This window comes from Oryctolagus cuniculus, chromosome 8 (genome assembly GCF_051225735.1).
Source record: "Oryctolagus cuniculus isolate XC-2025 breed Fujian yellow rabbit chromosome 8, ASM5122573v1, whole genome shotgun sequence".
Lineage (NCBI taxonomy): Eukaryota > Metazoa > Chordata > Mammalia > Lagomorpha > Leporidae > Oryctolagus > Oryctolagus cuniculus.
Genome location: NC_142874.1, coordinates 126997187 through 127023600, shown reverse-complemented (window position 1 = coordinate 127023600; position 26414 = coordinate 126997187). Strand labels below are relative to the sequence as shown.

The 26414-nt window shown below is 38.1% G+C and overlaps 1 protein-coding gene across 3 annotated transcripts in view; it reads right to left on the bottom strand.

Annotated features, from left to right (window-relative positions):
• TMPRSS11A (transmembrane serine protease 11A) overlaps nt 1–22548 on the bottom strand; it is a 63901-nt gene extending 41353 nt beyond the window's left edge. The window contains exons 1-3 of one of the 3 annotated variants that reach the window (XM_070048074.2): nt 22376–22545; nt 4984–5105; nt 2511–2629 (exon numbers count right to left, since the gene is read on the bottom strand). In XM_070048074.2, the coding sequence (XP_069904175.1) occupies nt 2511–2629; nt 4984–5105; nt 22376–22383 (249 nt within the window). In that variant the 5' untranslated portion in view covers nt 22384–22545. Of the gene's footprint in view, nt 1–2510; nt 2630–4983; nt 5106–22375 lie in introns of all 3 variants that reach the window. The other 2 variants (XM_070048075.2, XM_089302703.1) reach the window with 2 other exon arrangements.
• Between the last annotated feature and the right edge of the window lie 3866 nt (nt 22549–26414).

Genomic DNA, 26414 nt, shown 5'->3' with positions numbered 1-26414 from the left:
TTTAGTGCAGTATTTTCGGAGGTGACTCTCAGGTATGCAGGTAAAATATGGTAGATATACACTATGAACCATCATGTGTCATTTAATAATAATCTACTTTTATCCATGTTGTCATGAATAGATCTTTAAAGGTTCTGAGAAAATAAAGGATGAACACAAACTGACTTTATCAAGTTATTTTTATAACACAGAAGATGTTAAAAATATGTGCACACAAAGCAACATATATTTTTGCAAAAATGCATACAAACAAAAGAATGCAATGGAAGTACAGCATAACGGCCTGCAGAGGTAGGGAACTGGGGTTATATCAGAGGAATAAGGAGGATAAACAAAAAACAACAGGGGAGAGTCTGGAAAGTGCCTGTGATGACAAAATGGGTCACTACTTAACTCAGCTTCTGAACCTGAGGGTTCTGAACTCAGAGAAACATGCTTAACATCACCCTAAGACTCCATTTTCAAACACAGTTTCTGTTAACAGATGCACCTCTGTATTTCTCTCACTTAGTTAAGACCTCTTGCATTCCTACCCATTCACTTCAGTAAAGAGAATTTTTTAGTTAACAACAATAATGTTGGATATGAAACAGTATACAGATTTCATACTTTCTCAACATATTATAGCACTTGCCATTGTTCAAAAATTTTTTAGCTAAGGAGGTTTAGATTATTTTTCTTATTACATTGAGAAGGTTTTGTGATATCACAGGGTTGGGGGAGTAAAGGAGATATTGGAGGATATGTGCTGATCCAGGTTCATTCTAACATTCCTTAAAAAATAGCTGTTGTTATTTTCTCTTTCTTTCTTTCTTTCTTTCTCTCTCTCTCTCTCTCTCTCTCTCTCTCTCTCTTTCTTTCTTTCTTTGACAGGCAGAGTTAGACAGTGAGAGAGAGAGAGAGAGAGACAGAGAGAAAGGTCTTCCTTCTGTTGGTTCGCCCCCCAAAGCCAGGTGCCTCCTCCTGGACTCCCATGTGAGTGCAGGGCCCAAGCATTTGGGCCATCCTCCACTGCACTCCCTGGCCACAGCAGAGAGCTGGACTGGAAGAGGAGCAACCGGGACAGGACCAGCGCCCCAACTGGGACTAGAACCTGGGGTGCCGGTGCCGCAGGTGGAGGATTAGCTTAGTGAGCCGCAGCGCCAGCCAGTTGTTATTTTCTTTTTTCTTTTTCTTTTTTTTTTTTTGACAGGCAGAGTGGACAGTGAGAGAGAGAGAGAGACAGAGAGAAAGGTCTTCCTTTGACGTTGGTTCACCCTCCAATGGCCGCCGCAGCCAGCGCGCTGCGGCTGGCGCACCGCGCTGATCCGATGGCAGGAGCCAGGAGCCAGGTGCTTTTCCTGGTCTCCCATGGGGTGCAGGGCCCAAGCACCTGGGCCATCCTCCACTGCACTCCCTGGCCACAGCAGAGAGCTGGCCTGGAAGAAGGGCAACCGGGACAGAATCCGGCGCCCCAACCGGGACTAGAACCCGGTGTGCCGGCACCGCAAGGCGGAGGATTAGCCTAGTGAGCCGCGGCGCCGGCCCAGTTGTTATTTTCTAAGAGGCTCTGAATTTAAAAGAATGGAAGGATACATATCAATATGTAAACATTAATTATTGGTTGGGGGGGGTATATTGCCAGAGAAAAACTATGCATGATTTAATGTTAGTTGAAAATATAGATTATAAACATCATCTATGATATTACCATGAATATGATGCAGTTGAGTCTGTTGTGGGATAGGAATAGATGTAATATGAAGAATTTACAGTTGATTTGAGAAAGAAATGAAAGTTTATGAAAACTATAAAGGTTCATTTTTGATCAAATCAAACCAATACAACTGTCATTTCTTCCCTTTTAAAATAACTGGAATTCTGTACTTTTTTATTGGAATCTGAACTTAGTTTTTGAGTGAAGACTTATGGACATCTTGGCAGAACTATTACCCAACCAAGTTTTGTTTTCCTGTATTGGGGCAGTCCTGTATTTTAGTTTTAAGAAAATTTTCATTATTTAACTTCAGTATTACACAATAGGTCTTCATTAATATATTAGCAAGATAAAATCGACCTTTTTGATTGGCACTGCTTATCTCATATATTTTAAAAATACTAGAAATCTTAAAATTTTGTCTAATTTTAAAAAATGTATGATCATACAAAAAAAGTAGTTCTGGTGCAGTCTGTCTTTTCCATCATGGAAATATTGTGTTGGAATTTGGGGAGCAATAAGCTGGGATATCTTGACTTCAATTTTTACCTTTAAATAAGGGGCTGAGATAGAAAGAGTGGTTATAGAATTATCCATTTGTTTCATGGGAAAACTCATTTTCTCCTCCCCCTCTCTTCTCCTTAGCTACCCATTCCATCAGACACTGATGTAGCAGGTCTGGGGCAGAGCTCAGGAATCTGCAAAGTTATTTGGGTGCAGGTAATCAAAAATCATGTTTTTGGAAATAGAGGAAATGATTCACAAAATTCTTTCCACCTTTATTTTATGCTAGAAAAAATTTTATCCAACTTACCATGTTTTCACTCATCTCCCTTAAATCTTTAAATTGATATGTGCTGTTTTGTCCAAAATTGTTACTGACTTGTAGATGTGACATTTTAAAGGTGCCATGATAGTACTCCATTTTTTGGCCTGTGACGAGAGTGAAAAGTGGGAGAACTAAGTGGTTTGGTTGAAGATGTCTGAATCTAAGACTCAATGTAATGGGGATTGTATGAAGCCCTGAATGTACTTCTAAGCTGCTTTCTAATTGAATGTTGTAAAAATAATAGACATCATAATGTGCTAAGTTAATAACAGTAGTTGATATTTATTGAGTGCCTACTATTTGCTATGTACTGTTCTGAATATTTTACATGTTGTAACTTATATGGTCCTCAGGTTAGCTTTCTAAGATTGACATCTCCATCATTTTAAAGTTGAAGAAAGTAAGGCACAGGATCATTAAATAACTTAGACACATGTTGGCTTAAGAGCTTGAACATTTCTTTACTATATTGCCCACTGCTGAATTGAAATGTGTATTCCAAATACGATCAGCCTTTGTATTCATGGATTCAATCAACTGTTTGTGAAAAATATTAAAAAATAAATTGCCTCTGTTAACCAGACACTGAGAAGGATATAAGGGAGGGAGAATTGGGAGAAGTTGGTTAATGGAGATAAAATTACAGGAGTGTTAATTGCAATTAACAATAATTTACTATGCATTTCAAAAGAGCTAGAAAAGAGGACTATGTTCCCAACACAATGAAATGATAGATTTTGGGGTGATGGATAGTCTAATTATCCTAAGTTGACACTCCTATAGTATATACATGTATTGAAATGTCACACTGTACCCCATAAACATGTACAATGATTGTATATCAATTAGACAAATGAATAAATTGGGTCTCTGATGAACATGTTAAGACTTTTTTCTTGTCATTATTTCCTAAACAATACCATATAAAATCTATTTATGTAGCATTTACGTGGTATTAGATATTCAGAATAACCTAGAGATGATTTAAAGTATACAGGATACTGTGCACAGGTACTATGCAAGCATTGTTTTATTTTACATAAGGGACATGAGCATCCACCAATTTTAATATACTGACGTGGTCCTGGAACCAGTCCTCTGCAGAAACTGAGGGATGACTGTACTCTACTGAAAACAGAGGTAAAGGACCATCTTTGAAAATTTTAATTTGTGATGAAAGAACCAGGCACACTAAAAAATGATGGTAAGAAAGACCAGGGAAAAGGCTGTCTGAAGGTAAAGTTGAAAATAGTGGGTCACACAGGTAAGTTGATCAGATCTCTGCTTGGCTATCAAGAAAGACAGACAAGAAGAGCAAGCAGTGGAGACTCCTGGGAATCTGGTTATCTTAAGGCCCGGAAAAGGCAAGAAAGCTGAAAAGAGTTAACAATAGAGATCAACACCCTTGATCCCTGCACAACGTGGCTCAGGGAGGAAGCAATGGGTTTCCTGATCATAGATTTAGAAAAGAAACAAGGGTCTTAGGATGGACAGTCTCCTAACTGGGACATTACTGGGCCCTGCAATGCTTTTTGGTTCCCTTAACTAAGTAATAATACTATACTATACTATACTATACTATACTCCATGCTGTTATCAAGTCACATTCTCATTTTATAAAGGATTTTATGAAACCAAATTAGCTGCCCTGAGAATCTTTTGTCACTGTTGTAAACTATGTGATTGTTATATCATTGGAGGATAACAACTGACAAAACCATTGAAGTAAGCAGTTTTAGATAATAATTGTACTATACTTCCACGTGAGAGTGACATTGTGGGAATTTGTTAAAAAATGTAAATGCTTTTTACTTTCCTCAGAGATGCAATATGAAAAGAAAGAATTCTGAAATGATTTATTTGTGTGATTAAAAACATACTAGCGAATAAAGATACAGTCCTTTGCTGTTGTTTGGGTAAGAATAAAATTCTTTCTCTAAAAATAAGTGATAACATTGAATCATAATTTATCATTTTGTAATTCATTATTTCATTAATATATGCTTTCCTTTTGCTTTAGAAGTTTAGTGGAAATAAAATGATGGCTGTGATTAAAAGAACCAATTTTAGCAACCAACTTATCATAGTTTTTCATTTAAATATATAATGAATGATGAAAGTCATATATTATGACTACTAATAAATTTCAGCCAATTATTAATTTTGATCTTTCATGTAGATTCCTAAAGTTCAGTATTGGCTTAGGAGCTTCAAGGAGCTAGGAAATTTGTTTTTTGCTTGAATGCTATGTCCTGAGTACCCAGAAAAGTCCCTGCATGGAATAGGCATTCAGTAATTATTTGCTGATGAAATGACTGAATAAATTAAAAGTATATTCCAAGAATGGACATTTACAGTAGAATCGTAATTTTTTGAATAAAATTTTATTAACTTATATGCAAATTAAGCTTGTCAGAAAAATGATATCAAACTGAGTAAAATCCTTAATTTTACCTACCAGGGACTAAGAAGTGAATTAGAAGACCGATGACCACTGCCACCACTATCATTGATAACACAACCAGAAGGGTGATCATCCATGGCTGCAGGGCTCTCCTTCGGGTACCAAATCCAACTGCCCTGCAGAAAGAAAAGCCCACAAGTTACTCTCGCGTTACAGTTATAGTGGTTATTGGCTTTTTTTGTTCTCCTTGAAAAGTTGTAATTTCTCTTGCCCTTGCCAGCAAGACACTTGTTTACAATTTTGATCCGGGTTATCTTGACCTGATGGAGATTGTTACAAGCATCAGGATGTAGGATGGATATGTTGCTCTTGGTTTCTATTTCTAGAGGCATGTGGTAACCCTGTCTGACTTCTCTCAGTGGAGTGGTCCAATGTAGTTCAGGTGCTTGAAAAGAGGACCATTCCTCCTTTCTCCAATGCTGTTACTTATTTCTTTATTTGTTCATCTAAATTTTAGAGTTTAGGAATTGATTTTAAATCTATTTCTCATTCACTTTTTATCTATTATCTTTACTGTGAAATCTTTCAGACACATAGAAAATTAGAAAGAATAGTATAATAGGACACTCATATTCATCAAATCACTTTATCAGCTGTTAACATTTTTACAGAATTTACTTCATTCATTCTCTGATGTGCATTTTAATGTGAAATAGACAGCAAGTTTCTTCAGCAAATAATTATTATAATCAATTAGGACATTTCCAACAAAATCACATAATTAACATTCCTAAAATATTAATAACATTACTCCAATATCTCATAATACTCAATCTTCTAATTTTCTTTATTGTCCTTGTTATATTTATATATTGTTTTAACAAACCAGAAGAGCCAAGGACCAATGTAGTACACTTGATTGTAATGTCTTTTAAGTCTCTTTTGTAACTTATGCACAGCAAATGAAAAATTTCCAATTATAATCTACAAAATGGGGGAAAATATTTGGGAGGTCTACATTCTGACAATGAGTTAATATCCAGACTCTATTGAGAACTCAAATAATTCAATGGCAAAATGGAAATAACCTAATTAAAATGGTAGTAGATCCGAACAGACATTTCTGAAGAGAAGACATAGAAATGATCAACTGGTAGGTGAAAAAAAATGTTCAACATTATTAATTATCAGTCAAATTCAAATCAAAAGTACAATGAGATACTATCTCACTCCAATTATATTGGCTGTTATCAAAAAGACAAGTGTTGGTGAGGATACAGAGAAAGGGGAAATCTTGTATGCTGTTGATGGGAATGTAAATTAGAATACCATTGCGGAAAACAGATGAAGATTTCTCAAAAAGTGAAAAGTAGAACTACTGTATTATTCAGTAATCCCACTACTAGTTATGTGCCCACAGGAAATGAAATCAGTCTCTTGAAGAGACATCTGAATGCCCATGTCTCTTGCAATACTATTCGCAGTGACTAAAAAAAATGGATGCAGTGTAAGTGCCCATTCACTGATGAATGGATAATGTAAATGTGGTACATCTGCACAATAGAATATTAATCAATCATAGAAGAGGATTAAACATTGTCATTTGTGACATGGTAAGTGAAATAATCTAAGCACAGAAAGATTAGTATCACATGATCTCACTCATGTAGAGTTAAAGAAAAAAAGATGAACTCACAGCATTCGAAAATATAAAGGTGGTTACCAGAGTGGGGAGAGAGGGATTGGGGAAGGTTGATTAGTGGGTACTTAGTTATAACTAGGTAGAAGTAAGAAAGTAGGAGGTTCTTTTGCATAGTATAGTGATTGTAGATAATGATTCAGCATTACACATTGTTAAAAATTTTAAATAAAAAAGAAAAGAATGCTCCACTCTCTGAACCTGTTTGATTGCTTTTTTGTTATATTTGACATGTTCTTCTATCTCTTTCATTTCCTGTGCACTGGAATTTAGGTCCAACACCTAGGTTAGATTTTTGAAAATTCATATGTGGTGTTATGCTCTTTTTTTCTGTGTCACACCAGTAATATAGAACATTTCCACAATTTTGGAGGAAAAATAGCTTCACTTTTTTTCTAGCACCTTATGATCATCACATTGTGTCAAGTATTTGTTTGCAGCTATGTTCATCCACAGTTGACTGGAACTCCTCAATGGGCTGTCCATCTTTTTACATTAACACCTAATACCTTTCCTGGCACAGAGCAGGAACTTTATATTCTATGAGAATCAGGCAGGTTTATACCAGTGTTACATGTGAAACAACAAAGGCTGAGTGAGTAGCTACCAAACTTGCTAATGTCAAGTGTCTTAGAAGGACCAGAGTTATCCAACTCTAATGCCCATTCCTTTCAACTTGCTATTGTGATGAATTTTAACTACTTTATCAAAGGTTATCTTATCACATATGTATATTGATAGCCCAGATTCTTTGGGAGCAGAATATATTTTGCATATCTCCTTCACAGAATTTATTGCAATGCTTTGTACTAAACAGATTTTTTTGAAATTATTGGTTGATTTTATAGGAGCTTTCCTGTCAAATATAAAAATATTTTTATACGTAAATAGTAAGATAAAAGGTACAAACTAGATCTAGGCAGTTAAGATGATGATTTGGCCATAAGTAATAATTTTAGCCAACATACTTAGTGAAACTTGGATACCTGAATTCTAGCTGGTATGGAGAATATGTTCCAAATGTGTATTGACTGATTAAAAAGAATCTAGTAGGCTTGGGCATTAAGCCTAGTAGTTAGGACATTGCTTAAGATGTCCATATCCCACAGTGAGGTGCCTGGGTTTGATTACCCCAGCTCCAGCTTCTGATTCCAGCTCCTGGTCAATGCAGATCCTGAAAGGCAGTGGTAATGATTCAAATAATTTGATTCCACCACTCACAAGAGAGACTTGTATTGTGTTCACCAGGTCCCAGCTTCAGCTCTACCCAATCTCTAGCCATTTTGGTAATTTGGGGAATGAACCAGATAGGAGCACACTCTCTCTCGCTCTTGCTCTCTCACCATCTCTGTATCTCTTTGTCTCTCTATCTCAGAATCTCAAATAAACTAAGATAAAAAAAATAGAGAACTGTTTGTAGAAAGTCAGTGTGTCCTCTGAGAACAAAGGCTAATGCTAATATAACAAACAGAAGCATCGTGTGATGTGGCATTACTTAACCTTTCATATAGCTTAAAGCCTACATTCAGAAGTGAAGGATACCTTATATATTACTTAGTATAATTTAACCACTTTCCAAACAAAGAAACTGATGTCCAAATACGATTAAGTGACCTCTGTAATATAATAAAATAATCATCTCAGACTCAAGTCTTCTAACTTCTAGGACATAAGTTTATTCTCAGATCCAGATTCCCTTGCCATGGATGCTATTTGGTTAATTATTGAGGACATTTATCTGTTACGTATTTATCTATTCATAGAATCCTACATTCTCTATTGGTGTGATTCTTCATTTTCTCAGAGAATCCTCTCTGTATGTCTAAGCTATTTGAAAATGAAAACTGTCCAAAGGAGAAAGGTTAGAACTCAAAGGTATTCACAACTTTTAAACCAATCTCCCTGTTACAGCACAGCTGATCATGGTGAACAGGCAGGGGAAGTAGATGATAGGAGTTCACAGTCCCCACTGTCCAGACACAGAAACTCATGGTGTAATGGGCTGAACCATGGTATCCTTAGCAGAAGAGCAACTCGGCAGTCATTGATACACTGCTCAAGTGCATGGCAGTGGCACCTTCAGTCCCATAGAAACAGCTGTGACCACCTGGAGGAAAATGCTGACAGACAACCCAGGGAGATAAGCATCCATCAAAATGTTTCTCCTCTTGGAGAATACAGCCTGCACCCAGGCCAAGTGACAAAAGCTTAGGAAACGTAGGTCAAGGCTGTGGGCACCTGATTGTTTATGGGTAAACTTTCAACTTACTACCAACTTTTATAGACATAAATAAGCAATTCATGCAAACAGAAATGTGCCATCACCTTCCCATCCTGTGGAGGTTATTATTTCTTTGCCTACTTTTACTTTGGATTGGAAAAGAAATGCACTTAATAAAGCCCTTTGGAATCTTGCCTATTTATAAGTAGGTAGGCACCATTTTGCCCTTGAATATCTATCAGACGAAGGTGTATTATAATCGTAAGCTTGGCTACTTAAAGCAATACCCATGTATTAGCTCACAATTCTGTATGTTGCATGGTTGGGCTCTGCTGAGGATCTCACAGAGCTGAAATCAAGGTGTTGGTTGGGTCTGCTCTTTCATATGAGACTTGCAATCCTCTTCCAAGCTCACTCAGCTATTAGGCAGAATCCAGTGCCTTTAACCCATTCTCCTCCTGGCTTACAGTTAAGGGGCTCCTCTTAGCCTCTGGATTTCTTCCACTCTTTACCAGGGGACCCATGCCATCTTTAGACTCATTGAAGAAAATTTCCCTCACATCGAATTTCTCTCACCTGCTCATGTTTTTCTCTAGGTAAAGTCCAGTCCCTTTTAAGATGTCACTGGATTACATTGGGTTCACTAAGGATAATCTCTTCCATGTAAAAGTCAAGCTGATTGGGGATATTAATTACATCTTCAGGGGCCGGTGCCGTGGCTCACTTGGTTAATCCTCTGCCTGCGGCACCAGCATCCCATATGGACACCAGGTTCTAGTCCCAGTTGGGGCACCGGATTCTGTCCCGGTTGTTCCTCTTCCAGTCCAGCTCTCTGCTGTGGCCTGGGAGGGCAGTGGAGGATGACCCAAGTGCTTGGGCCCTGCACCCACATGGGAGACCAGGAGGAAGCACCTGGCTCCTGGCTTCGGATCGGTGTAGCTCCGGCCATAGTGGCCATTTGGGGAGTGAACCAATGGAAGGAAGACCTTTCTCTCTGTCTCTCTCTCTCTCTCACTGTCAAAAAAAAAAAAAAGTCAAGCTGATTGGGAATATTAATTATATCTTCAAACTCCTCTCATAGCAACATCTAGGTTACTGTTTGATTGAATTGCTGGAGAATGTGTAAGTACACCAGAAGGTGGGAATTTTGAAGGCTTTCAGAATTCTGCCTACCACAACTGAAAATATGACTTTCATGAAAATAGAAACCTGCAGCCTTCAAAGAAATTTTGTGACATTTAAATCTTTAATTTTTGTAAGGAGTGGTGCTTGTGAACTCTTCCATGAAAAGAAAATTCTATGCTGGCATAGAATTGCAAGATTAAGGGATGTTTTAATCAAGTCATACTTTCAGGAGTACAAAGTGAACCCTTAGAAATTAAAATGGTAAGAAAGCTACATGTAATCCCAGATCATGACCTAATTGGCACTCTGCATTCTTTTAAGGAAAGGGCAAGTACAGATGATCTTATTCTGAGTAATACAACCTATAATCTCTTGTAAATCCAATTTATCATATCCATTACACCTTCATTATGTTTGATGATTCAGTATTTCAAAGGGTGTATTCCTGACACATTTTTCTAGAGATGTTAATGAAAACATGGATAAATTTGAGTGATTCTGTGACTTTGCTTTCTCATATCTTACTTACTGAAAGATAAACACTTTGAGGAACGTGTGGAAGAGCATGAATTTTCAATAAACAGAGCTGGGACATGCAGTTTCCTCCCATCTTTAAGCTGGTGGCTTTCATACCTGAGTCCAAAGAAATTCTGAATTAAGTGGAAGACATCCTGGACCCCCTACTCCTCAGGGATCTTTCTGATCCCAGAAAAGCCTTCCCTGATAGGCAACTGCTCTACTACTCTGCTTCCAGCTACAGTTCTCTTATCATATTACCTACATGTGCCAAAGTTTTCCTTTCACGATTATTTTTCTGCTCTCTTGTAGATGGATATAAGGTACCATTATACACATGTAGATGCATGTGATGCTTATACAAATGCCCATTTACAGGTAGGTTATATTACATAAAACTTCATTAAACAGCTTTTTCAAGTTCAAAATATACTATCATCTAAAAAGGCATTGTTGGTCAGCTTCCCAGGCCAACTCATGTACTTCTAATGTAACTGAAAAGAGAACCCATTCAAGTTGACTGGGGTACATCTCTGAAGGAAACTTCCTAAAGAACCAGAATGGTAGGGCTGGGATTGTGGTGTAGCAGGTAAGGCTGCTGTGATGCTGGCATCCCATATGATTGTTGGTTCGTGTCCCTGATGTTCTACCGCTGACCCAGATCCCTGCTGACTAACTGGGAAAAGGAATGTGAGAAGTCCTAAGTACCTGAGCTCCTAAGACCCATGTGGGAGACCCAGAGGAAGCACCTGGATCCTTGCTTCCACCCAGCCCAGCCCTGGCTATTGAGACCATTTGAAGAGTGAACTGGTGGATGGTAGGCTCCCTCTCTCTGTCTCTCCCTCTTTCTGCGTAATTCTATCTTTCAAATAGATAAATACATCTTTTTTTTTTAAAGAACAGAAATGTTAACTCCTCTTTAATCAATGTAAATTATATTTCTCTCTGAGCAGGTGAACTCAGTCATTTGCTATATGAAAAACAACCTTTTATGATGACTTAATATACTCTGATATTTGAATGTTTGTGTACTCTTTGACTTTTAGAGAATCATCATTTAGTACCAAAAATGATAAGAACAAGAGATACTATTGGGGCTGGCACTATGGGCCATGCCTCCACCTGTGGTGCCAGCATCCCATATGGGCACCTGTTTGTGTTCTGGCTGCTACTCTTCTGATCCAGCTCTCTGCTATATCATGGGAAAGCAGTAGAAGATGGCCTAAATGCTTAGGCCCCTGTACCCACATGGGAGACCTAGAAGAATCTACTGGTTCTTGGTGTCAGGTCGGCCCAGCTCTGGCAATTGTGGCCATTTGAGGAGTGAACCAGCTGATGGAAGACCTCTCTCTCTCTCTCTCTCTGTAACTATCTCTCAATTAAATAAATAAAATATTTTTAAAAAGAGATACTATTTAGGAAGTGACAACTTTATGGGGATTGTTGATACCAACAACCTCTCTATAAAATGTGTTCAAAATAATCACAGAAAACTCATATTATGAAAAAAAGTATGCCTGTATATTTTTGGACTCAAACTCACACTAACTTGTAATGACATGCCTGAGGCACTTAGAAGTATGAGGAGTCAGCTGAAAAGAGCCCCAATCAGAGTAACATGAACCTTATTAAAACTGAAACAAGAAAAAACATCAACTTTGTGGTGAAGCTTGAATGGAAAAATGAGGAGCCCACCGATACTTTGTGAAAAATTTATAGAGATAATGCTCCAAAATGATCAGCCACTTACAAATAGATACTTCATTTCAAAAAGTGACAGGACAGCCGGCGCCGCAGCTCAATAGGCTAATCCTCCGCCTGTGGCACCGGCACACCGGGTTCTAGTCCCCGGTCGGGGCGCTGGATTCTGTCCCGGTTGCTCTTCTTCCAGGCCAGCTCTCTGCTATGACTCTCTCTGTGCAGCGGAGGATGGCCCAAGTCCTTGGGCCCTGCACCAGCATGGGAGACCAGGCGAAGCACCTGGCTCTGGGCTTTGAATCAGCATGGTGCGCCGGCCGCACTGCGCCAGCCGCGGCAGCCATTGGAGGTTGAATCAATGGCAAAAGGAAGACCTTTCTTTCTGTATCTCTCTCTCACTGTCCACTCTGCCTGTCAAAAAATAAATAAATAAAAAAAAATGTGACAGGACAATGTTGAAAATTAAGCCTGCAGTTTCAGATCATCCACATCTATTTGTGAGGAAAAAATTAATCTCACTGGTGCCCTAACTGAAGATGATTCACAACTAACAGCAGAAACAGTAAATACAGCAGACGACACCTCAAATGGTCCCACTTACAAAATTCTGCTTGAAAATCAAAGCTGAGCAAGCATTCAACTCAGTGGGTACCAAAACTGCTGTGCTCAGGTAGCCTGCAGACAAGAGCAGAGATTTTAAGAGAAATTTTAAGCAAGGGAGATCCAGATCCTGAAGTATTTCTTTGAAGAACTGTGACAGGGGATGAAACATGGTTTCTGTCGCTCCCCCTCTTCGTGGAGGAACGACACTAAACCCTGCCTAGGCTTCATATCCGAGTCACGGCACCATTATGTCGCTCCCCCTCTTCATGGAGGAACGACACAGGACCCTGCGCTGTTCTTTCGTCTGCTCGGCCCTCCCCGGGTTTGCTGCTGGTCCTTCCTGGGTTGGCTGCTGGTCCTTCCACCTCCGTGGAAGGGCGGTTCCCCCTGCCACATTCCCCACTTCCGCGGGGGAGCGGCACACCGCCGGCCGGCTCTCTCGGGGGCTGCACAGGTGTTCCCCTTAGATGTTCCCCTTAGATGTTCCCCTTAGATGTTCCTGGTGCATGCCGTCTCTCTCCTCCTTTATAGTCCTCCTCTGCCAATCCCAACTCGGCTGCCCACACGCCAAGTACGCTGCTCTCCTCCAATCAGGAGCAAGTCCTACAGTTTATTGGCTGAACTGGAGGCAGCTGCGTAGAAGCTGTTTTCTTCTCTCCCAGCGCCATATTGTGGGAGAGCAGATGCATAGAATAAGTCTTAATTCCAGTAACTTAGTCTAGTCCGAGTTGCTCCCCACAGTTTCCAAGTGTGATCATGAATGCAAAGCATAAGCAAAGCCATGGCTACCAAGAGGGAAAGTGGACTAGTCAAAGCAAAAGCAGATAGATCGGGGTGCATGTTTGATCTAGTAGGTAAAGGTTGAGATGCATCTGGGTTCAATTCTAAGATCTGGCTTCTGATTCCAACTTTTTGTTAATATGGATCCTGGGAGGCAGCAGGTGATGACTTAAATTAATTAGGTTATAAGCACCCACATGGGAGATCTGGATCATGTTCCTGGCTCCAAACTTTGGCCTGTCCCAGACCTGGAAATTGAGAGTAAACCAGCGAATCGGAGCCCTTTCTGTCTGAGTCTATCACTCTGCCTCTGAGAAGGAAAATAAAAAAAAAAAAAAACAGACTGGTTAAGAACAAAGTCATGGCACCAGATTTTTGACTTTCTGGAGGGACAAGGAATGGCACTGCTTATTATGAGTGTTTTGAGAATGTTGGCTAAAGCTGCCGACAAAAACAACTGGGAAAACCTTGACCACATGTGTTTGGTCATTGCTTTCATCGACAAAGGCAGTTTTGTGAGATCTTCAGAGTGAAATCATTAGGCACTCCTTATGACTCCTTTTTGATTCATAATCTTAGAATATGCATTGAGGGGCAGGTGTTTGGTTTAGAAATTAAGCTTCCAATTGGGACATCTGCAACCCATGTTAGAGTGCCTGAGTCAGTCATGGATCTGCTTCCAATTATAGTTTCCTGCTAATGTGCACCCTGGGAGGCAGCAGGGGATGGCTCAAATGGTCAGGCTGCTGCTTCCTATGTGGGAGACCTGGATTGAGTTTCTGGGTACTGGCTTCAGGCGTGGCCCAGCTCTGACTGTTGCAGGTATTTTGAGAGTGAACCAGCAATGAGGAGCTCACTCTCTGTCTCTCTGCCTCTAGATCTCTCAAATAAATAAATAAATGAATACATAAATATTTAAAAGGCACCCATTTTTATTCAGTTATAATGTAAAGAGGACTGAAATGACATGCCAAATTCCCAGAACTCTCAGATCTTTAGGGATAGACTAAATGGATACGGTTCTCACTTCCAAAAGTTTCTTGAGCTTGACAGAGCCTATGTTGAGTAATAGAGTTTATATTTAAAAATTTTACCTTCTAATTTCATTTTCCATGAACCTTTTAAAATTCCCTCATATGTTGTCACATCTTATATTTCAAATATCCTTGTCAGCAGAGTTATTTTTGGTCATTTTATAGATGAGCAACTTGCTCTGAGAGAGAAGTAATTTTGCTGAGTTCCTACAGCCAGGAGGCAGTTAACCTCACTCTGGGGGACTCTGACTCCAAAGCCCATTCTTTTGAGAGACTTTTTTTTTTTCAGAACAATCCTCCTATTAATGCAACTGAATAATTTGCGGAATTTCAAGCAGTATAGAAGGTAGGGAAAAGACTTATGAAATGATGGTAGAGGTTCCACCAACCAGAAGTTCCACTAATCTTCATTGTGTTTAAGTCTCGAATTTGATTTTCCTTTGTTATCTTCTCCATTTCTATTGGTTTTAAATTTGCATGTACTTTCAAAAAAAAAAAACAAAAAAATTTGCATGTACTTTCAAAAAATTAGGATTCCCTTCCTTCCCCTCCCCAGAGTAGTGGGCCAAGGTAACCTGGAGGGAAGGAGGGCTGTGAGGCAGGTGTGTATAGGGAAAATTAATGACCATATTGGGATTGACTGTAAACTTTGGAGGATTTTAGCAAATTTGATGCCTTTTTTCTATGCTGTCAAGAATTCTCTGTAGATTTCAATTATTGATATGTCACTTGTGGACATTATCTTCTTCTAAAGTCTGAAAGAACTTGAAGATAGTGAATAACTCATACAAAGCATTGTAGTATTTCTTAAGCCATGTCACAAGTAGTAGGGAAAAGGGGACTTTTCTGTATTTAAGTGGGTTTGGAAAAACTGGTTTAAATAAAGTTAAATAAGATCTCACCACTGAAAGTCTTAAAGCCTTTAGTACTTTCAAATGGGAGTAAAGGCTTTCTGTCTTTTTTTTTTTTTTAAGATTTATTTATTTGAAAGGCAGAGTTACACACACACACACACACACAGAGAGAGAGAGAGAGAGAGAGAGAGAGAAGGAGACACAAAGAAAGCTTTCCATCCTCTGGTTTACTCTCCAGATGACCAGAATGCCTCGGGCTGGATCAGGCTGAGCAGGAGTCAGGAACTTCTTCTTGGTCTCTCCCATGGGTGGCAGGGATCCAAGCACTTGGGCCATCTTCTGCTGCTTTCTCAGGCCATTAGCATGGAGTTGGATCAGAAGTAGAGCTTCCAAGATTCGAACCAGTGTTCAAAAGGAAAGCTGGAGTTGCAAGTCTTGGCTCAATTTGTATCACAGCGCCAGCCACCAGTCTTGGTTTTTTATATCCAAGCATGGATACAACTCAAGTGTCTCCTACACCACCTAGATCTTTGTCACTTGATATCTTTGTCACTGTTTGTGACAAAGGTTTCCAAATATACTTCTTGCTGTCACCTCTCCTGATATTTCCTGGACTCCTCTGTCTCATAGAGCAGTTTTGAGAATGTGGCTATAGCTGCAGTCTCACCAGTATGGTGCTTCGTGGAATACTTCATTGTCAAGAAGGTTAGCAACAGAAAGGGGGAATTCTGTATCTCATTTCCAGGAACAAGTGGGAGTGAGGGTGGGCCAAAAAGGTACAAAATAGAGTAAAATATGTGAATTTAGGCCAAATATGATTTTCTGTGTGAAATGGTATATACATTGAGGTTAGGGAGGAGCTCAGGGAAATCAGAATAGGAAAATCAGGAACTTTGTATCCGCAAAGCCTTTCTTAAAGAGTGTGGTACTTAGTCACTGAATTACTGATAGAGCATAATCACATGCTAGTTTGAATTAAAGCAATATTATTGGGGCATAGTGGGGAAAGCTGCCGTCTGCAGTGCTGGTATCCCATGTGGGCGCCAGTTTGAGTCCCAGCTACTCCACTTCTGATCCAGCTCTCTGCTATGGCCTGAGAAAGCAGTGGAAGATGGCTCAAATCCTTGGGCCCCTGCACCTGCATGGGAGACCTGGAAGAAGCTCCTGGCTTCAGATTGGCACAGCTCCGACCATTGAAGCCAATTGGGGAGTGAACCAGCAGATGGGAGACCTCTCTCTCTGCCTCTCCTTCTTTCTCTGTGTAACTCTGACTTTCAAATAAATAAATAATTTTTTTTTTTTTAGAAAAAGCAACATGATTGAATTGACTTTTAATTGGGGGTGATAAAGCATTGATGATAAGTACCCAATCTTTGGAGTCAGACTATTTGAGTTCAAGTCCCATTCATGTCACTTGTTAGCTCCACAGTGTAAGACAAGGCACTTGGCTTTTTGAGTCTTAGTTCTTCCATTTGTAAAATGCAGATAAAACCAATATCTTAACGTATTAACACACATAAAGTTACTGGCACATAGTGAATAATATGTAAACGCGATCGTTTATCATTCTCTGTGGTGTTGCTTATAAACTTGATAGAAATCAGCCATGCTGAGAAAATGATGTGGTGAAAACAGCAGTTTGGATTTTAAGATTATCTCAGGGTTGCCCCACAGCACGTTGCTTAGATAGGTAGGGTTCCAGAAAGTCTCCAAAATATTTTTGATGCAACATAAATTAGCAAATATGTCTTCCGCTGTGACCAAAAGTGCCACAATAAAGTGGAAATGCCATTTAATAAGTAGAATATTAATAAGGGTGTAAGGATTTCATTCACAAAACAGAGCCCATTACACAATGTTCTACTTTGCTGGCAAAGATAGGTCGTGCCTAATGTTGTTATATTGCGTGTGTGTGTGAGTTTAGTCTTAACATGTTTTTGGCCCAAGTTTCAGTCCCACCCACTAAAATTTGTAAGGTGTGTATTAAATTGCAGGTGAAAGCCCAGATTGGAATAATACATATACATATATATGTATATATATAAAATGAATTGTTTATATTAAAATGCTTATATTAGAGTCTTGTGAAACATCAATATATCTTTACAAACTGCTTCAAGGAATTTACCAACTATTAAATTATTTCCTATTCCTCCTTTGTCCTTTCTTTTGTCCAACTGTCCATTGATTCAGTTATCTACTCTTCCACCCTGCCATTTGTCCGTCCATCCGTCCATCTGTCTGTCCGTCCATCCATCCATCCATCCATATTTTTATTGAGCCTCTGACTATGTTTTACACATCATGCTTGGCTTTGGGAGGCATAGAAGAGTAAGATGGTTTATGGTTTTTTAACCTCATGAAACTCATGGTACAATCATTAAACCCTTGATTCCATCTATGCTATAAAATTGAAAATAATCAAGTATTGTAAATGTCTTTTCTGAAAAATATTTAAAACAACACAAATAGCAGACTTCCATTAGGTTAACAAAAACAAAAGCTCAAGATGTTGTAAGGTTCCTCTCATTCTTCGTCTGCCTAGAGCAATCTTTGATAGGCATCTGACATTGCACACTAGGACTTACATTTTAGGGTCAGAAGACTTTGGCTTCCATCCCTACTTGTGACTCTTTTAAAAAGATTTTAAAATTTATTTATATAAAGGGAACACATTTCATGTATTTAATTTTTTTTTTTTTTTTGACAGGCAGAGTGGACAGTGAGAGAGAGACAGAGAGAAAGGTCTTCCTTTGCCGTTGATTCACCCTCCAATGGCTGCCGCGGCCGGGGCGCTGCGGCCGGCGAACCGCGCTGATCTGATGGCAGGAGCCAGGTGATTCTCCTGGTCTCCCATGGGGTGCAGGGCCCAAGTACTTGGGCCATCCTCCACTGCACTCCCTGGCCACAGCAGAGAGCTGGCCTGGAAGAGGGGCAACCGGGACAGAATCCAGTGCCCCGACCGGGACTAGAACCTGGTGTGCTGGCGCCGCTAGGTGAAGGATTAGCCTAGTGAGCTGCGGCGCCGGCTGTATTTATGTTCTAAGAGCATAAAGATACTTTCCACCTCATCCCCTGCCTCCTTCCCTTCCTCACTTCCATTGTTCCTCCTCCTTTTCTTAATATTCTTTTAATTTTTACAATGACTTACTTTACATGTAGGAAACCTTTCTGAATGTCAGCTTTCTCAGCTTAAAAATGATGGTAACAAATACTTCCCAGAGGTGTGCTGTAAAGAAATGAAGAACTCCAACACATATCACATGTTGTTCTGGGTCAGGAGTGTTCATATAAGTAACCTCATGTAATTTTTGCCACAGTTCGGAGGGGTAGACCTATTGTTACCATTTTGTTAATGAGGACACTGAGATTCAGAAAGGAAAGTGACAGGGGCCACAGAGCTAAGGGAAGGGAATGCATTATCTGAGTTCCAAACTGTCTGTCCTGTTTGTAACTAGACCACCCTAAAAAAGAATGTGAACGCTTTTATGTTGGCAATAGGAAGGTATGGATGACTTCAGTTTAAAATCCAGCAACTTTTTTTTTTTTTTTGCTGCAAAATGAAACGATAATCATAGTGCCTCACTCATGAGAATTATAAAAAATAAATAATATTTGCCAAATGATTCATATTTAGTAAACAGAACATAAATAGTAGCTGTTATTTTAATAATCACAAATAATTCACCATCCACTATGAAATCATATTCTTATCTGTTCAAAAGTTTCTGAAATCTTGGCTTACAAGTACCGAATAATTGGATGTGTCTGCCATCCCCCTCTTTTTAATGTGCAAAATGTTATTCCCAATATACCAGACCATTAGAAAAGAAAGAAAGCAGAACCAAGAAGAAAATGTGATAAATCAACCTTCAAATGTCAATGAAATGAACACATATTTCATTTCCCTGAATACAGATAGAAACCTACAGAGTGACTAGTGACTATCAGTATACATGTTTTACTCAATTTTTAAATTCAAAACAAAGCTACTTTTCTTTTGAAAATTAATAAAAGAAAAACAAATTTTCTACTAGTTAAACTCAGGCTCTGGCTCCATTGCCTAGATTCAAATCCAAGCTTTCCTACTAAATGCCTCATGTTGCTACTGTGTTTTCTTTATCTATAAAATGAAGAAAATAATTGTGCCTGTTGTAGGATTGTTGTGGGAATAAAATGAGCTAATATAGCATAATTTGTCCACGGCATATAGTAAGCACTATGAGTTTACTGAAAACCAACTGAAAAGTTGTAGTTAATTGATAATTCATATAAAGTTTAGTAATCTGTAGATAACTTGCATGTTTTAGTTGCTGTTTTGATATTAACTCTGTAGATACAATTTTAGAATGTATTAGGGAATGGTTTTGGAAAATTAGCACATTGACTGGAACGATTATTTAGAATGAAATCAAAATGTTAAGCAGGAGTGCTTAGAAAGCACTTGCCGGACTACCTCTTCCTCTAAAAATGATGAGGCAAAAGAGGAATCGAACTTTATCATTTATTAAGCATCACCTAAAATAAATATCTATATGGAAATTAGAGATACCAGACTTCTGGCAACAGGCTAACAATCTCAGATAAAGAAGTCAATTGGCATTTCATCTTATATAAGGAACACAACTGATGTTTAAAAATGAATGAATCACAGTCTCTCTCTCTCTCACTGTCCACTTTGTCAAAAAAAAAAAAAAAGAATGAATCACTCAATTAACAAGGAGTATAGGAAAGAATAGGAGTATAGATATTCCTCAAGGCAAAGGCCAACAGATGGACAGTTGCACCAAAATCAGAGCGCTAAAAACATAGAGAATGAGGTCACAAAACCCACAGGTTCATGATAGTAGAAACAGCAAGAATTGAATCAATCATGTTTTGGCAAGGCTTTTCCACATTGCGTTTCTTGTTAGTGGAGAAATGAGAATGGTAAGCATGACTATGAAACACCTTTTAGAACGAGTGTAGGTAAGACTGACGCTGCTGGGCCCAGCGTCTCCACCTGCAGAGCTGGCATCCCATACGGGCACTGGTTCGCATCCTGGCTGCTCTCTGCTTCCAACCCAGCTCTCTGCTTATGGCCTGGGAAAGCAGTAGAAGATGGCCCAAGTACCTGGGCCCTTGCACCCGAGTGAGAAACCCTGAAGAAGCTCCTGGCTTTTGGATAGGCCCAGCTCTGGCTGTTTTTGCCATTTGGGGAGTGAACCAGCGGATGGAAGAATTTCTGTCTTTCCCTCTCTTTGTCTGTAACTCTATCTTTCAATAAAATAAAATAAAATAAGACCGAGGCTGTCCTTGTAATTATTAGACATCTGCATTTCTTCAATGCTTAAGCCTGCTTGTTAATATGATATGCCTTCTTCTTGAAATCCTCCAAATCTTGGATTAATATGCATGAATTTGGCTTAAAGAAAATGTAAGCATTTAGTGTTTCCGACTGTCACTATTCTTTACCAATTTGTGTTACCCTTGTCCAGAACTATAGCGCTGATCACCAATATTAATCATGCAACATCCCATAAACTGAATATACTCCTGTAACACAAGGAAAGAGGGCTTGTGTTGTCTATAATTTTGAGATATAACTTAAAAAGAATAATTGGGAATGTGAGATGAGAAGTTGGAAATCCTGTTTAACAAAAATGATTTTTATAAATGTAGGAAACATTTTCAAATTCAGCAGGTTTTAATAAATAAGCAAAACATTAATTCAAGATATTAACTTTTTCATTAATTTGTTTATTAAATATTTATGGAGTGTTGAATATGTGTGACGCATTTTAAATTCTTTTAAAAGGTCTCAAAAGCACCCTTTTGAAAATCACTGTGTGCTCACTGAAGGAATGGTACAAATGGGTATTTTATGAGTGGGAAAGAAACCCAGAGAAGTTCATTAACAGAATTCAGTTGATTACCAAATTCTTATCGCTGAAATTTTCCTTGAATAATTATGGCTACTAGAGAGATTGCAGTAAAGAATAAGGAAAAACGAACTCTGAGGAATTACAGCTGTGATATTGACAGTTGACAATCCTGTAGAGATGGAAAAGCCCCCTAACTCCTATTTCTCTCAGATTCCTTACTATAAGATGGATGCTAATGATGTCTGTCCCATGAACTTACCAAGCTGTTTTGACAATTTAATGAAATAACAAATATAATAATGTTTTTAAAATGGCATACATTTTAAAATGAACATTATTATTGTTATCATAATTGTTTAAAATCACTATTTTAGTTGTACATAAAGATATGCCAAGGAATTTTTTTCCTTCTTTCTGTGGGACAACCCTATTTTGGAAAAAAAATAATTTCAATTAATGTATGTTTTTATTTTTCTTCACTATTTCATGGGAAGAATTTTAGAGTAGATATGTTTCCCTCATGATTGCTCTCCTGTGTTCTCACTCTCCCATCAAAAAGTTTTGGTCTTCTGCCGTGAAGGCAGATGTCTCTACAACTCCTGGCTCCCTTATATGCATTAGTCCAAAAGGACCAGCCATGAATGACAAGGAAAAACAGCTAAAGGGGAAGTGCCAGAGAAGGTAAGTTTTGTCAGAGTGCTGAAAAGAGGTTTTTCTTAAAAGAAAAGAACACACACACACACCTCCACCAAGAAGTTCAGAATCAGTCAGTACACAGAACAATACAGTTTTTCTTCTAAAAGCCCAGCTATTTCTTGGTACATAAAGTAATGTCAACAATGAGAGTTTTTTTTTTTAATACAAAAATATTGACTTTAAACACAGAGATTACTTAATCTGGCCTGCTATCATAATTCCACAAATATGAGAAGAAACAATGCAGGTTGAATCCATTAAGGATACCTCACCAGTAGTCCTCCTCGACACATCCGGGATCTAGCCTCTGACACAGGACAGCAAACAAGGTGTATATCCCACAAAACTGAACTTACCGATACATCACCAACAGGAGGAAGAATATGATCTTGTAGGTCTGCACCCACTGAACTCGATTTTCTAATCAACTGAATGACATCTCTAGATTTGGTAGATGTCTACAGCGGGAAGAAATTAAGGAAACAGATTACAAGTCCTTGAAATGAAACTAGTTCAACAAGTTTCAACAGAGAAGCCTCAACCCATAGAATTGCTTGAAGAAAACAGAGACAACACAGTCTCAACAAGAATGCAATATTTTTTTTTTTTGTATTGGCCAATTTTGTTAAAGGAGAAGGAACAGGTTGCAAGGATTTGATTTGAATGAAAAATATTTTAGGAATGCACTAGGAGTTTAAAGGAGATTTGTGGGTATATAAATATCTTAAAGAAACCTTCACATGAAAGCTCACAATAAAACCAATCAGATATTCTTAAATACAACTCAAGAAGTACTTCTTAAATTCTTTTTGAACAGCAGATATCTTCATGCCTTACAATGGAATACTGAAATTATTAATATGTTATATTTTTTAAAAAAGATACCTATTTCTGAGAGAACAAAGAAATGAATATCAAACAAAGATGTTCCCAAAGTGAGTTAATGGAATAAATATATGAATAGAGACATTTACGGGAGTGAAGGCAACTGAAAAAGAAGAAACACATTTTTTAATTAGACAACATTATGAATACATGATTTTTTGCATGTTGAAACCATAAAAATATGACTGAAACCCTGTTTGAGCAAATTCTGATCTTGGCCCCTTTCCTTTTAAGCAGCAGCTAGTGTTTTTGGGGTCCATTCGCCTATTTTACACACACACACACACACACACACAAATAGCACCCCCCCCCCCACAACTCTACAGAGAAACATAAATGCATCTTACTTAAGATGTATTGTTTTGTTTATATTCCTGGGGAATCTTGCTTTCCTTCTGTTTGATTAGTCACAAATTACCCTTTTTTTGACAGCAACATGAAGAGTAAAAATAGTTAGTGTTTGCTCCTAATTACACTGTGACAGCCAAATGGTACCTGTTTAAAGGGAAACACTGCTTTAAATAAAGATTTTTAGCATCACTGCTTCCAAAACTTTGAGACAATATGGTGCTTTAATTCATAGAAACTCCAGAATTAAAGTGCTAGAGTTCAAATCTTAGTAGTTTCCATGTTCATAAAATAAAAATAATGCTAATAACGACTTCACAGATTTTTGTGAAAAGTAAATGAATTTTAATATATGTAAAATGCTTGCATAGTGCCTCAGTAGGGAAATATTGGCTATTATTATTAGGATTTTAGTTCATTTGTACGTACTTTATTTTTAAAAATTTACTTGAGAGGCAGAAATACAGAGATTGAGATATAGATAGAGAACTCCCATCTACTAGTTCACTTCCCAGATGCCACAACGGCTGGGACTGGGTTTGTGCCCAAGCTGGGAATTGGACCCACGTCTCTTACTAGGGAGTCAGGAACTCAATTATGTAAGCCATCACCTTCTTCCTACTTGGTTCTGCTGCAGCAGGAAGATGGAGTTAGGAGCTTGAGCCAGGAACTGAACGCAGGCACTCTGATGTGGGACATTCATGTCTTACATGCTAGGCTAAATGCCCTGTTCAAAAGAGAAAACAGTTAAGATCGTTCTATTGAACGAAACAAGGAATACACATAGTTATATTCTTCTCTTCCCTCTTTTCCCTGGCATAGTGAAAAAGGCACTGGCTTGGAATGGCACTTGTCCTCCTTGCTAATTATGTGAACTTGCACAGATTAATGAAACCCTCTGGGCAGCATCTTTCTCCTACACAAAGTGAATTGATAGCACATCTATGTGCAGAACTTCTGTGCATAAACTGCAAATGTTTGCAAAACTGTCCAGCACACTCCCTGGCAATAAATGGCAGCTTTCACTATGGGTGGCAACAGGCTTGGTATACGGAGCTTCGACTTTAGAGGGAGACACACTTGCCTGCAAATCAGGGCTCTTACCCCGCAATTGTTTGGTCCTTCTGATGTTTGCTTCCTCGAGTGTAAATGGAATTAATAATAGTTTTTCAGACTGTTGTCTGAAAAAGGGAAATTTTTAAAATGGTACCAGGTGACAAACAAGTATTGTCGTGTTGGAATGAAGAGATGGAAAATATCACCCTGTTAAGAAATCATTGCGCATAGTAGCTCAGACTCTATTATATTATGATATTCCAGAGGAACCTAATGTGTTAAGCAGAGCATTTCACAGATAATTGCTTAGTTCTTATTCTGTTCTTAATGTACTTGATGAGTAAGGCAGTGATAGGAAAAGGAAAGAATCATTCCTTACTTTATTATAAACTCTGTTACCTCTCCGATAATTTACACTCTCTTGTTGGAAAGGTTACTTTGGATAAATCCAAAGTTCCACAATCCTTTACCTGTTCCTTAGTGTTTTTTACAGCTGGAGGGAAATACACAAACACAAACATACTGATGCAATTTTAAATTCTTCACCATGATCCTAAAGCCGGTTCCCTAACACTGCAGGAAGTCATTTTATATATCCCTCAGCCGTGCACTTTCACACTTTCCTATGCAAAAATTTCTCATCTCTCCTGTTTCCTTAAAACCCTTTGTCTTCTCTTTGATTCTCTTATCTGACAACTCTGCTTCCTATACAAGTTTAGTAGTTTCCTGAGACTTGAGGAGAGTTCTTCCTTGCCTTTTGTAGCGCTAGGGATACCAGGAGCTGTTTAACTTGTGTCTTGCTAACTCTGGTCTCTGACTCTACCCTTTCATGGTCATCTCCTTTGTTCTCTCTGTGACCTTTACTTTCCTGTCTCTCTGTTTTTTATTGTGATTAAATGATAATTACATGAAATTTACCATTGTAATCATTTTAAAGCATATAGTTCTCTAGAATTAAGGCTATCCGACTCTTTGTGACAATTACTGCTGTAAATCTCCAGATCTTTTTCATCTTTCCAGCTGAAATTCTGTATCCATTAAACACCAACAACTCCTTGCCCTGACTTCCAGTCCCTGGAAACCACCATATTTTTTTCTAATAACATAAATATCAAATAACTATATTAATATAATTACAGCTAATTCTAAGTTATACTTATAAAATTTATTTTTATTTTAAATAATTTATTAATATATTAGATTCTTAGAGTCACAGCAAGTGCATGGCAATTGCTATAACACAATTCTCATGTTAATGTGATATTAATACAAAAAGAACAGATTTAATGTAGTTCATAGATCCAATTCTAAGAATATAATGATACTTCTCCCCCTCTCTTTCTTTCCTTTTTTCTTTCTCTTCCTTCCTTTCTTTCTTTTTGCCTTCTTTCATTTTAGAATTTTTGAGTTAACATTTTAAATTTACATTATAGTGAAAGGCTGAATGTTCCACTAAATAAAGCATTCAACAAGTAAAAAGGCCACAGTTCAGCAGGGATATATGCAAAGGCTGTAAGCAATAAACTAATGAAAAGATGTTCATTCCACTCATATACAATAAATTTTTAAAATAATCAAAGATTATTAAAACTATAATAGATATCTTTCTTAGCCACTTGTTTGACAAATATATAAAACAAAGCTTGACAAAACTATATTTGCAGTAATACTGGTACACACAGAAATTTCTTTTTTGTTGTTTTTTGATTTTTTCCTTTTTTAAATTTTGGCCTCTACATAAAAGGGAGAATATGTGTATTTATATCCATGTGTTCAGGTTATTTCACTCAATCAGATGTCTTCCATTGCATCCATTTTGATGCAAATGGCAGAATTTTATTCTTTTTTTATAGCTGAGTATTATTCCATTGTGTGTATGTCTGTGTGTGTATCTACACATTTTCTTTACCTATTCATCTGATGATGGACACCTTGTTTGACTCCATATTTTGGCTATTGTGAACAGTGTTGCTAGCAACAATGGTGCTTATATGTCTTAGGTACAAAGTGTTCATGCCTTTTGGATATACACCTAGTAGTGGGACTCCTGCATTTTATGGAAGTCTATTTCTAGGTTTTAAAAAAAATTTTTTGTACTATTTTCTA